At 35.8% G+C, this 12,145-nt stretch overlaps 1 protein-coding gene across 14 annotated transcripts in view; it reads right to left on the minus strand.

Moving 5' to 3' along the window:
- Positions 1–12,145, minus strand: part of OSBPL9 (oxysterol binding protein like 9) — a 176,195-nt gene that overhangs the window by 31,356 nt on the left and 132,694 nt on the right. For 9 of the 14 annotated variants that reach the window (XM_017875422.1, XM_017875419.1, XM_017875427.1 and 6 more), the window contains 3 exons: positions 11,033–11,083; positions 4,905–4,943; positions 491–581 (listed from right to left, as the gene is read on the minus strand). In XM_017875422.1, coding sequence (XP_017730911.1) covers positions 491–581; positions 4,905–4,943; positions 11,033–11,083 — 181 coding nt within the window. The remainder of the gene's footprint in view (positions 1–490; positions 582–4,904; positions 4,944–11,032; positions 11,084–12,145) is intronic. The other 5 variants (XM_017875421.1, XM_017875420.1, XM_017875431.1 and 2 more) reach the window with 1 other exon arrangement.

Below are 12,145 nucleotides of genomic sequence, written 5' to 3' on the forward strand. Positions count from 1 at the left end.
AAAAAAAAAAAAAAAAAACCACACCCAGATGTCATGTGATCAGTAGGCATCATAAATTTCCTTCTTCACTTTCTCATTATCTTAAAATCTACCATGAACATACCATTTGTGTTGTTCAGAGCCACACAGAATACCCCAAAACGGAACATCCCTGGGTTATCCTGAATAAGGTATAGTAATTTTTCCTTGCTAGCCATGAATTCTGAGTCACAGAATTCTGTCCTACCAGTGAATCCAAATCTTAGTAACCACGTTTGTTTTCTAGCTCACTTTGAATACCAAAACCACTCTCATCACACTTCAGTAAAGCCCCAATATCAAAACACTATCATCTTTTTCTAGTTCACTTTTGGCTGTATTATTTTTTGAGTCCTTTTATTTATTAAAACAAGGAAAACCAAAATAAACAGTAATAGCTGAGACTGCTATGACAGCCACACAAATTATTTTTTTCTCATTAATGAATCTATGACACACTTTCTCAAATTACCTGGAGGTAACACAGTCTGGGAAGGCATTGTGCTGATCACAGGTTCCAAAGGACTAGGTTGATATATTGCATCTACAGGATTAATAGTACTCTAAGATAAAGAAACACAATATAGTTATTTTTAATTAAATGTTCTTCTCATGCTACCCTCCCAAATGCCCACATTTATGACCGCAAAATCCTGAAGGTAGCTATACAGATATGTTGATCAAAATGAAAAGAGGAAATGAAACACCTATACAGAAGTGTAAGAGTTTCTTAAAGCATAGTAAGGAAAGAAAATGAATGAATCTCTGTCACAGAAGAAGGTAAAGCTAAATGGAAAAACTAAGGAGTTATAAAATGGTGTGGGGAGATTTCAGGAAGTCAAAACCACCTCTCAATTCAATTCAGTGCTTCTCAATTTCTTAATTCACCACAAATATTGTTTCTCTGTTTCTTTCACTTTTGGTGAGTTACACCAAATGTCCAAGTAATGTACCTGCACCACTAGGATCTCATCTTTCCATCCCATACTGCTGCCATCACACAGTACAGTCACTCCTCAAGTACCCAAGGGGGACTGGTTCCAAGCGCCCCCTCAGGATACCAAAATCAACAGATAATCAAGTCCCTGATATAATATGGTGTATTTGCATGCAACCTACATATACCCTCCCATATAAGTTAAATCATCTCTAAATTACTTATAACACCTAATATTATGTAAATATTATATAAGTCACCATTATACTATATTGTTTAGGAAATAATGACAAGGAAAACAGTATATACATATTCAGTAAAGAGGTACTTTTTTTTCCCTCAAATATTTTTAATCCACGGTTGGTTGAATCCACAGATGCAGAAGGCTGACTGTGTGTCTAGTTTTATGGTCACTAAAGAGAAAGAGATGTATCTTCTAATTGGGGAGTGTAGAGAAGAGGGCTTGCTTTCTGAGGATTCAGAAGAGAGGGAGAAAAAAATTCAGACATGTAGTTAATTTTAGAGGGGAGAAAAGTCTAGGATTCTCTGATTCTAAGTCAAGAAATTATTCTGACAGCATGAAGGCATTTTAAAAAGAAAACTCCATAACTTACTGATAGGGTTGGGGGTCGGGTGTGTACATGTTAAACCAAGGTCTTTGCCACAGCAAAGTTTACATTTACCATTTAGACAACTAAACTGGGCAAACTCAAGAAATAAAAATGTAAGTTTTTTAGCTTCAATTGATCTGGAAAACTGAACTTCACATATATATTAAGTAGTGCTTATAACAGAAGATACTAAAATGGAAATATAACGGAAAGATTTTGCCAACGAATAAGCCCAAAAAAGCAGTTGTAAAAACTTAAAATCACCCAATAATAGAAACTGAGGTAATGGTAAAGTTTTTGTAGCATTCTCATGTAATGTCTAAGTTAAAAAATTTTTTTTCCAGGCCATGTGAAAAACAAACAAACATACATTGTTTTCAGAACTGTTAAACAAAAAAAATTTAAAACCAAAAAAACCCAGCCCTCTTTCTGCATGAATATCTAAAACTCATTAAATAAGGTCTCTTCAATCAAGTGACTTGAACACAAGAATTCTGATTCTTGTCACTACAATAGTTTATCTGCCATAAATACTTTAACTAAAAAATGAAGGACACTTAGAGAAAACACTCCCAAAACAATCAGTAATAATTAAAAAAAAACAACAAAAAACTAAGAAACTGAAGTAGGGAATGTTTTGAAGCACTGAGAAAAGCAAAGAAACAGAGACTTGGAGTTTTTAATTTCTTAGAATCCTTAAGTCTCTTATCCTCTATGGGCCTCAGTTTCCCAGTCTGCAAAATAGTCTGTTTTATATGGGTGCTAAGGGCTTTCTGGTTATTTCTTTGATTCTATTTTCAGATAGCAGACCAAGCCATAATAACTAAACAAGTATCTCAACAAACCTGGAGCTGTTCCTAAAATAAATTCCTTGTTTACACAGCACTTATCTTGAAAATAACTCCAAATGCTTTACAAAAACAAAATTCCACCATTAACACTTTGATATACAGGAGTAAGAATATGTCACACCTCCTTACCCCTCCCACTGAAGGGAATAAGAAATAAAATAACTTTGGAACAAGGGACCAGAATTATCTTTTGGATGTAATCTGTTATTTTCCAGATGAAATGTTCTTACAATTAGGCTGGTCAACCAAAGAAAACACTTAAAACTTTTGCACTGTTAAACAAAATTATGGGAGGCTACTGTTTTGGATTGAACTCTTGTACTAGGGCCCAACAGATTAGACCAAACCAAAATGGAGTTACTCTTGCTAAATGCCGTATCATTAAACTCTAAGGAAGCAAGTGGATCCCAAAATAGACCAGTTTTTTTTCTGAAAATAGGAGATTCCAGTCTACCTGAGTCAGTGTAATATGGAAATGCTCTCTGTTTTAACCCTTAAAAGTAATCTGATGTTTTCAGCATTTTTTCCTGTTACAGTTCTCACCTTACAAAACCCACTGTTTGCCATTGCCCAGTGGGACCTCTCATTCTATTTTGTAGAATGGAGGCTGACCCAATCCATGCATCTTGAATAAAAGCCAATTCGATCTATGATTCAATTTGTTATAATTTTGTCTTTTGATAGCATGTATATTAAAAGTACTCAATCTTTTGTTATTGTTGTTTTGATAGAAAAAATAACGATGCTACACTTATCCACAGTCCTTGGTCAGTCAACTTCAGGCTAAAATATGTCACATTACATTCTACAACTTGCTTTAAAAATAAATGTGCAGAGCTTGAGAAGCAAAAATACTACTACTCAGCCCTCATCTATTGTGACATTAATGAAACCTATGTAATACAATGTATTGCACATACACATACATGTATGTATAGCTAATATTTATTGAATACTATGTGTTTGTTCTGTACCTTACAACACGTTTCTAAGGTAGAACCTTTCAGCTTTCTTTACAGGAAAAGACATTAAGACTCAGAAAGGTTAAGTAATTTGCCAAGGTCACAGGTAGTGAGTGGCAGGGCTGTTTTATTTGAACCCAAGCAGCCTGCCTCTAAGGCCTATTCCATGAACAGTTCCTCTACTTTTCAAAATAAAATTCTTAAGGAAAATATGCTCTAGTACCTGGGCAAATGATTCAAAGATATTTTCTATTAGTTTAAATTTTCTATGAGCATGAACTTTCTAGATGTTTTCATTGCAAATGATCAAGTGTTTTGGTATGTTTTATAAAATCCTGCCTCTTTTATGTAACATAATATAACTAATTTGGCTTTGAGGGAAAAGAGATAAAAACAACAGCCAACAAGGTTTTCCTCTGGAGTCCTTGGGGACCATATAATGCTAGACAATACATAGAATCCTTTCCAATGAGGCTAACAATCTTCGACAGTATCTCAGGAAGAAATATTTCACTTTGTATTACATTTATATCATACAACTGTATTATATCACCATGGATCAAACTTTGAACTGACAAAAATTCTGATGTATTTAATTCAAATTCCAAACATGTTTGTTTTATTCCTGCTTTCTTAAGAAATATGCAAACACAGATTTAACTTAAAATTGTTTTAAAACCAAATATAAAGATAATATACTCATCCTTTCAAGTACAATCATGAGATGTTTTGAAAATTTACAGAATGTTTTCCAGATCTCAGACAAGCTGGCATTTGTAGGTCTAGGACAAAAAAAAAAAAAAAGCTGCCCCCTGCTTCAGGAATACAGACTGAACAGAGGTCACTCAGTTACCATAAAACTAGGGTAAGCACAAACCACAAACCTTCAAACTCTTTTATTTCCAGCTGGGAAATACTAACAATACAATTTTCTTCTTTCTTTTAGAGGGGAAGTTGAATATAAGGAAAAGGTAAAAAGATAAGAGAGAGGAAAGAGTAAGAAGATAGCTATAAGAGAAAGAATTCATGTTGTAAATTGTTCCAACAAAAATGCAGTACATACCACATTAACAATGACGGTTAACACACACACAAAAACTAAAATAAAAGATAAAATAATAGTAACCTATAAACATATTCAAATAGATTAAGGTGTGTTTCACTATTGTACTCCCCCCAACCCCACTTTCATCTGAGAAAAAAAGAAATTAGACAAGAAATGTGGCACTGAGTTATGCATTATTTAATTGAAAAAGCTGAGTATTCATACCATGATTAACCCTTCAAGTTAATACATGCAAAGTGATTCAATCTGAATCCACACTTAGAAAAATTTTAAGATTGTCATTTCCCCTGCAAATGATTGCTGAAAGATGTGAGCTTAAAGGAAATTGCGAGAGTCAACAACAAAAAGCAGTGAGTAGTTGGCACTGAAAAATGAGTAGTAATTCAGGCTTCTCCTGATATGACTGGTTATAATGCTCTGCAGAAGTAAAGGGAAACAAAAAGATTAGATTAAACTTACTATCATTCCATCTGCATGCTTCTCCGCATTACTCTGGTCCTTAAGGAAAAATGTTAAAAATATTAACTTTATTCTTACAATTAAGTAATTCCTTGTGTATTTCTCCTACAAGAAAGCTTATTACTAGGTAAGCAATAATGTTAGAACATGATTTCTCTGCCTCCACTAAGATTTTAATTCCATGTGTACATTCTGAGCCAAACACAATTCTAACACTGGCTACACAAAAATCAACACCAACAGCACGGCAATTATTTTTCTATATAGGGATTTAACTAAGTTCATCATGGAAATACCCCATAGAACTGTAATCACGTTCAAAATTCCAGGCAAAAGTGATCTCTACATGGATGAACCTTTGAAAACATGATGTTAAGTGAAAGAAGCTAGTCACAAAAGACCACATACTGTAATATTCAACTTACATGAAGAGTCAAGAATAGACAAATCTAGAGAGAGAAAGCAGATTAATAGTTGCCAAAGGCTGGATGGGGTGGGGGGTAGGAGGCTGTTGGAAAAGAAAGGGAGGCACTGACGTTCCTCAGCTTACAGTGGAGTTTACCTCCCAATAAACCCATCTGAAGTTGAAAATACTGTAAGTCAAAGATGCATTTAATTCATTTAACCTACCAAACAGCATAGCTTATCCTAACCTACCTTAAACGTGTTATAGAACACCTATATTAGCCTACGGTTGGGCAAAACCATCTTGCAAAACCATCTTGCAGAGTTTCAGTTGGTTACCCTTGTGATCGCGTGGCTGACTGGGAGCTATGGCTTGTTGCCACTGCCCAGTATAGTGAGAGAAGATCATATGGCATTATCAGTAGCCTGGGAAAAAACCAAAACTCAAATTCAAAGTACAGTTTCTATTGAATGCATATTACTTTTTTGCCATCATGAAGTTGAAGAATCCTAAGTCAAACCATTGTTAAGTCAGGGACCATCTATACAGAAAATCTATATAGAAAATGATTGCTTAATAGGTATAGGGTTTCTTTTTGCAGTGATAAAAGTATGCTAAAAGTAAATTATGGTGATGGCTGTACAATTTTGTAAATATAATAAAAACCATTGAAATAAACCATTTGTTTATTTATCTCTTTATTGGCCATCTACCCTAGGGTACAATCTTGGTGAGGACTTTGGTCATCTTACCACTTGTATTAGTCTGTGTGGGCTGCCATAACAAAATACCATAGACTGGGTGGCTTAAAGAACATCCATGACTTTGAAGACTTGGTGCAAAAAGAGAAAGACTCATGCCTGTAATGCCAGCATTTTGGAAGGCCGAGGACGGAGAATCACTTGAAGCCAGGACTTTGAGACCAGTCTGGGCAAAAAAGCAAGACCCTGTCTCTACAAAAAATTTTAAAATTAGTGAGTGGGGCACTGTGGTGAGCACCTGTAGTCCCAGCTACTCAGGGTGCTGAGGCAGGAGGATCACTTGTACCCAGGAGTTTGAGGTTACAGTGAGTTATTTATGACTGTGACACTGCACTCCAGTCTGGGTGACAGAGCAAGACACTATCTCTTAGAAAAAGAGAGAAAGGGAAAGAAAGAAGAGAGAGGGAGAATATGAACTATCTCACTAGTAAATTTTATACTGATTACATGTTGAAATAGTATTTTGGTATACTGGGTTAATAAAATACATTATTAAAATTAATCTCACTTGTTTCTTTTATCTTTTAAAATGCTGTTATAAGAAAATTTTAAATTACATTTATAGCTTTCATATTTTTATTGTATAGCACTGGTCTAGACTTAGGATATTCTATAGGAACCAACAAAATTAAAGCCTCAAATTCTAAGTCATCAACAGTATTTATCTGCATCTATTTTATGCAAGATTATAAAACTACATAAATCAAATTGATCTGTGTCTACCTTGAAAATGTTAATAGTCTCTATCTTTGCCTATAAGAATAACCATTTAAAGTGCCTGATTTTAATTGTATTGAAATACTGTTTTACTGCATGATTTAACTGGTGAAAATCAACCAGAGTTTAAATTTGTAGCAACTATACCTCATAACCAAAGCATGTCTACCACAGTCTTTCAATTTCAGTGATAATTAAACAATGCAAAAATAGTGCTCTGGTAAATCACAGTCAACCCCCTGGCACATGCCGTTCTGACAGGCATTCTGAGTTATGGTATGTGGTCACATCACCTGACTCTGATACTGGTTAAGTCTCCACCTGCAGAGGCCTCCTAGCTTATCTTTGCTCTGTCCTGCCCTTCTCTCCCCTTACCCCCCAGCTCCACTGCAGTCTCCCAGGAGAAGAACATCAGCTGTCTCCACCAAGGGTAAAAGGAAGGATGTATTCTGAGATAACAAAGCCCACTTGAAAATTCCACTAACCAGGTGGTCTCAAAACTTTGCTGCACATTAAAACCACCCAGGGGTTTAAAATAATCCCAATACCCAGGTGATACCCCATACAAGAGAATTATAACAGAATGTCTACAGGTGGGAGCCAGGAATCAGAACTGATTTCCAAATGACTCCAGTGTGCAGTAAAGTTTGGGAACCAATACGCTAATCATTTAAGGCAGGAGAGAATCTACTGGGAGTGGGAATTCAAATGAAAGAATCAAAACTGGAAAGAGCTTAAAATTAAAATTTTTACTTACAGCATGCCACCTCTAAGAAGCTGATACTAATCAGCCCCAAACAAGAAAGGTATCAAATTAGCTATCTTCTCATATCACTTTGGGGTCTCAAATGGCATTATCTCCCTCAAAGTAGTTGATTCCGATATTTTATTAACCTGCCAGTGAATAACAGTCTGCCAAAGTGGCTATAACAATTTATATTTCCATCAGTACTCGATGGAAGTTCTCCAATTTTTGCCAGATGTGTTACTGTCACTTTAAAATTTGCATCCTTCTATTTTTTTAAATTTAATATACACTTATTTAGAGCTTATCACATGCCAGCTACCAAGAGCATCACAAATAATAATTCATTTAGTCTCACAGTATCAGTAAGTGATGACATTATTATTATCCCTCTTGTATATGGAATATAAACCAAAGCACAGCAAGGATAAATAAACTTCCTCCGGGGTGGGGCTTGGATTCATACTCAGTATGGGTCCATAATCCATGCTCTTTAAGCCTATGCAAAGTTGACTGTCATTATTATTCTAAAATCTTTTATTTTAATCACAGATTAACTGATTAAATTTACCTAAAGATTAGTTTATAGGGATGGTCATCACAGCACATCAGAGAAGTGGCTAAGTAAAAAAAATCATATAGTGAAAATACTAAACCATGCAACCATTAAAAGTAATGCATTAGAAAAATCACTCAGTAATTCAGTTATTTATCAGGCACCTCCTATATGGTAAGCAACTGTAGGTACTGAGGATACAATGGGGTTATGAACTGAATGTTTGTGTCCCTTCCCAAATTCCTATGTTGAAGCCCTAACCCCAAAGGTAGCTATATTTGGAGACGAGATCTCTACAGAAGTAACTAAGGTTAACTGGGATCATAAGGATGGGTCCTCGATTCAGTAAGATTAGTGTCCTTGTAAGAAGAGACACCAAACAGTTTGCTATCTCACATGTGCACGCTCCCTCTCTCTGTGAATACTCACCAAGGAAAGACTATGTGAAGACATGGCTATTTACATGCCAAGAGAAGAGCCCTCATCAGAAACTGAACAGGCCAGAACGTTGATCTTGGACTTCTGGCTTCCAGAACAGTGAAAAAATAAACTTCTGTTCTTGAAGCCACCCAGTCTATGGGGTTTTATTATGGCAGCCCATGCAGACTAATATAAGTGGTAAGACGAGCAAAGTCTTCACCAAGATTGTACTCTAGGGTAGACAGCCAATAAAGAGATAAACAAACAAATATATCATGTAAACTTGACTAGTGATATAATGCCACGAAGAAAAAGAAACCAGTGGGAGGTATAGATTATTAGATACAGGAGTCAGGAAAAGTCTTTCCAAAGATGTTCCTTGTGGTAAAAATCTGAATAAAGTGAGACAGTGAGCCTGGTGGAAATCTGTGGGAAATGCCCACCATGTGGAGGGAAAACCAAGTAAAAATTCCTAAAGCAGGGGTGGGGGGGAAGCTTGTCTTGCCTGAGAAAAAGAAATGAGCCAATGTTACTGGAATGGTGTGACCAAGCAAGGGTAGGAGACAGGTTAAGAGGGCAGTGAACATAAGTAGTTTCTATTTCTTTACAAATGAGATGGAAAACATCAGGGGTATTCGAGCAAGCAAGTGACATGGTCTCATGTACATTTAAATTAAGTTTAAAGATACAAACAGAGTCCATATACGGTACAAATATAATTGAGGATTGTATTTGTATATAAGAAGCCTTAACAACAATAAACCTTCCTTCTGGAATAAATAAAGGGCCAAATTTCATTTACGTGATCCAAGTTACCCATTGCGAAGAACCCTAAAACGTAGTTTTATTAAGCTGGGCTAACACAGACAGGTAGCAAGTACAAATCACACTAAAAATGTTCTTGAGTGGCTAAACAGTTAGCTACTGAAATAGGCTAGGCTGACCTACTGTACAACTATCTAAAGTCCTGAATGATTTTCAGAGATCACCCAAACTAGCCTAAACACTGTATTAGCTCCTTTGATTCCCCAATCTTCAAGAGAAGGCAGTATGGATTCCCTAAAATATCTAGTCACTCAGGGCATGGTGTAGTTTACTGGTTATCTACAGGTAAACTTTTGGATAACTGTAGGTGCTTCTACTCACCTATGTAATTCCAGAGCCAAGAAAAACTAAAATAAAAACCTTATCTTTTTTGTGCCTCCAATCCTATCTTCCCTTTTGCTTGGCTTTGGAATATACTATGATCTACAACAGGAAATGAAAAATTCAGACACATACATAGGAAATCTAGGTATCACTAACATCGAGAAAGAGAACATAAGCCCTAAGTTCGGACACTTTATGTATAATATATTGGGCTGGGTTTGGTAGCTCACGCCTGTAATCCCAGCACTTTGGGAGGCCAGGAGTTCAGACCAGCCTGGGCAACATGGTGAAACCCTGTTGCTACCAAAAATATAAGAATTAGCCAGGTGTGGTGGTGCATTCCTGTAACCTCAGTTACTCAGGAGGCTGAGGCATGAGAATCAGTTGAACCCAGGAGGCAGAGATTGCAATGAACTGAGATTGTGCCACTGCACTCCAGCCTGGGCAACAGAGCAAGACTCTGTCTCGAAAAATAAAACATATATCTTAAATCTGGCCTCAAAAGAAAATGACATTGCCCCATTTAATTTACAAGCTAAATATTCTTACTATCCAAACACAAATGGATTGTCCTATGCTATTGTGTCATTAACAATAGTAGGTTAAAAGTCTCTATGATTTGGCAAACAAACATATGAAACTGAAGAAGTAAAAGAGATGAGTAATTACAAACTCATTCAAACAACATTTCTCAACTTGGCTGCAGAGCTGGTCACCCACCCCCTGCTAGCCACTTGCTGGAAATAAAGGCATGTAGTGAGGTAGAAATATTTTTTAAAATTCCTATTCTCAAACAATAATATTCTTATTTCAGAAAATCTCAGGCAATAAAATATATATTTAGGCTGAATACACCAAAATTTTTCAGAAAAAGAGACAACATATATGAATTTTAATCCACAATAATTCAAAATACATTGTTTCATGAATAAAGAAGAACAATTAAAATCCACTAATATAGTTCACTACTAGAAAAAAATCTAATAATTTTTAAAAATATATCTCTATTATATTCTTCATTATGGACAAGAACTGCAAGAACTTACTTCTCTATTTTCTTAGAAAAACTTGTTTTGTGGAAGGTTTTGTAAAATATGTCCCTGTTCCAAGCAGTGATAATGGATAAAATGGAAGGAAGGGGTGAGTCATTCAAACATGCTCCCCTCCTTCCCAGCTACCAGAAATGACATTACCGGGAACAGTAGCTAAGATAACATCCAAACACAATAGTTGTTCCATAGTATAAGCTCACAATACAGTTTAATGTAGAAAAGTACTATGTTTCAGATCTGAGTCTTTTCACTACTAAAGAAAAACGTCATTATAATTTTTGAACTCCATACACAAAGGTAATTGAAAGTAAAATTTACTTACTTTGGCAATCTGCAGCAACACAATGCAGTGTTTAATTGATTCTACCATGCTCTATAAAAACAAAACACTGATTTTAGGATCTTGGCTCAAATAAAATGGATATATAATATTAAAGCTTAAAATATAAAAATCAATTCAATGTATAGTGTTTAAGTCTATACTACACAAGAAATATCCTCTTTGGATCTAGTGGGTTCTAGTATGCTGATAATGTCAAATGAAGTTATTCATTAGCAGTTCTATAAATTTTAACGAATGCCACAAATTATTAATTTATACTAAATAATACTTTTTTTTCTTTTTTCTTTTTTAAGAGACAAGGTCTCACTATGCTGATCAGGCCGGATAGCAGTGGCTATTCACAGGCATGATTATTGCACACTACAGCCTCAAACTCACGGGCTCAAGCGATCCCACTGCCTCAGCTTCCCGAGTAGCTGGCACTAGATGCACATGCCACCGTGCCTGGCTCCAAATGGTTTTTCAACACTTCAAACAGAAAGACATACGAATCTGATTAACTTCCAGGTTCTTACATCAACAGCAGCAACCCTAAGAAATCTACCTAAGAAGTTGATGGGCTGGGTATGGTGATTCACACCTGTAATCCCACTGCTTCGGTAGGCCAAGGAAGGAGGATCGCTTGAGGCTAAGAGACCAGCCTGGGCAACATAGCAAAATCCCATCTCTACAAAAAATTAAAATAAAAATCAGCCGTGCGTGGTGGCGTATGCCTATAGCCCTAGGCTGAAGCAGAAGGACTGTCTGAACCCAAGAGTTCGAAGCTGCAGTGAGCTATGACTGCACCATTGTACTTCAGCCTGGATGACACGGCAAGACCCCTGTTTCTTAAAAAATAAAAATAAAAAGACTTTGATGGAAGTATGAAGAATAAAGGATCCTGTCAAAACACTGGTGAATCAAATTATTATTTTGCCTGTTTTAAAATTTTGAGCAAGGTACACATCTCATTAGTAGCCCATTATATAATGTCAGAAGTCCACTATATCAGAAAACTTGAATTACAATATATTTTAATAAGAAAGAAGCCAGTTGCAGTTGCTCATGCCTACAATCCCAGCACCTTTTTTTTTTTTTTTTTTTTTTTTTTTT

This window comes from Rhinopithecus bieti, unplaced genomic scaffold (genome assembly GCF_001698545.2).
Source record: "Rhinopithecus bieti isolate Rb0 unplaced genomic scaffold, ASM169854v2 scaffold_10017, whole genome shotgun sequence".
Taxonomy (NCBI): Eukaryota; Metazoa; Chordata; class Mammalia; order Primates; family Cercopithecidae; genus Rhinopithecus; species Rhinopithecus bieti.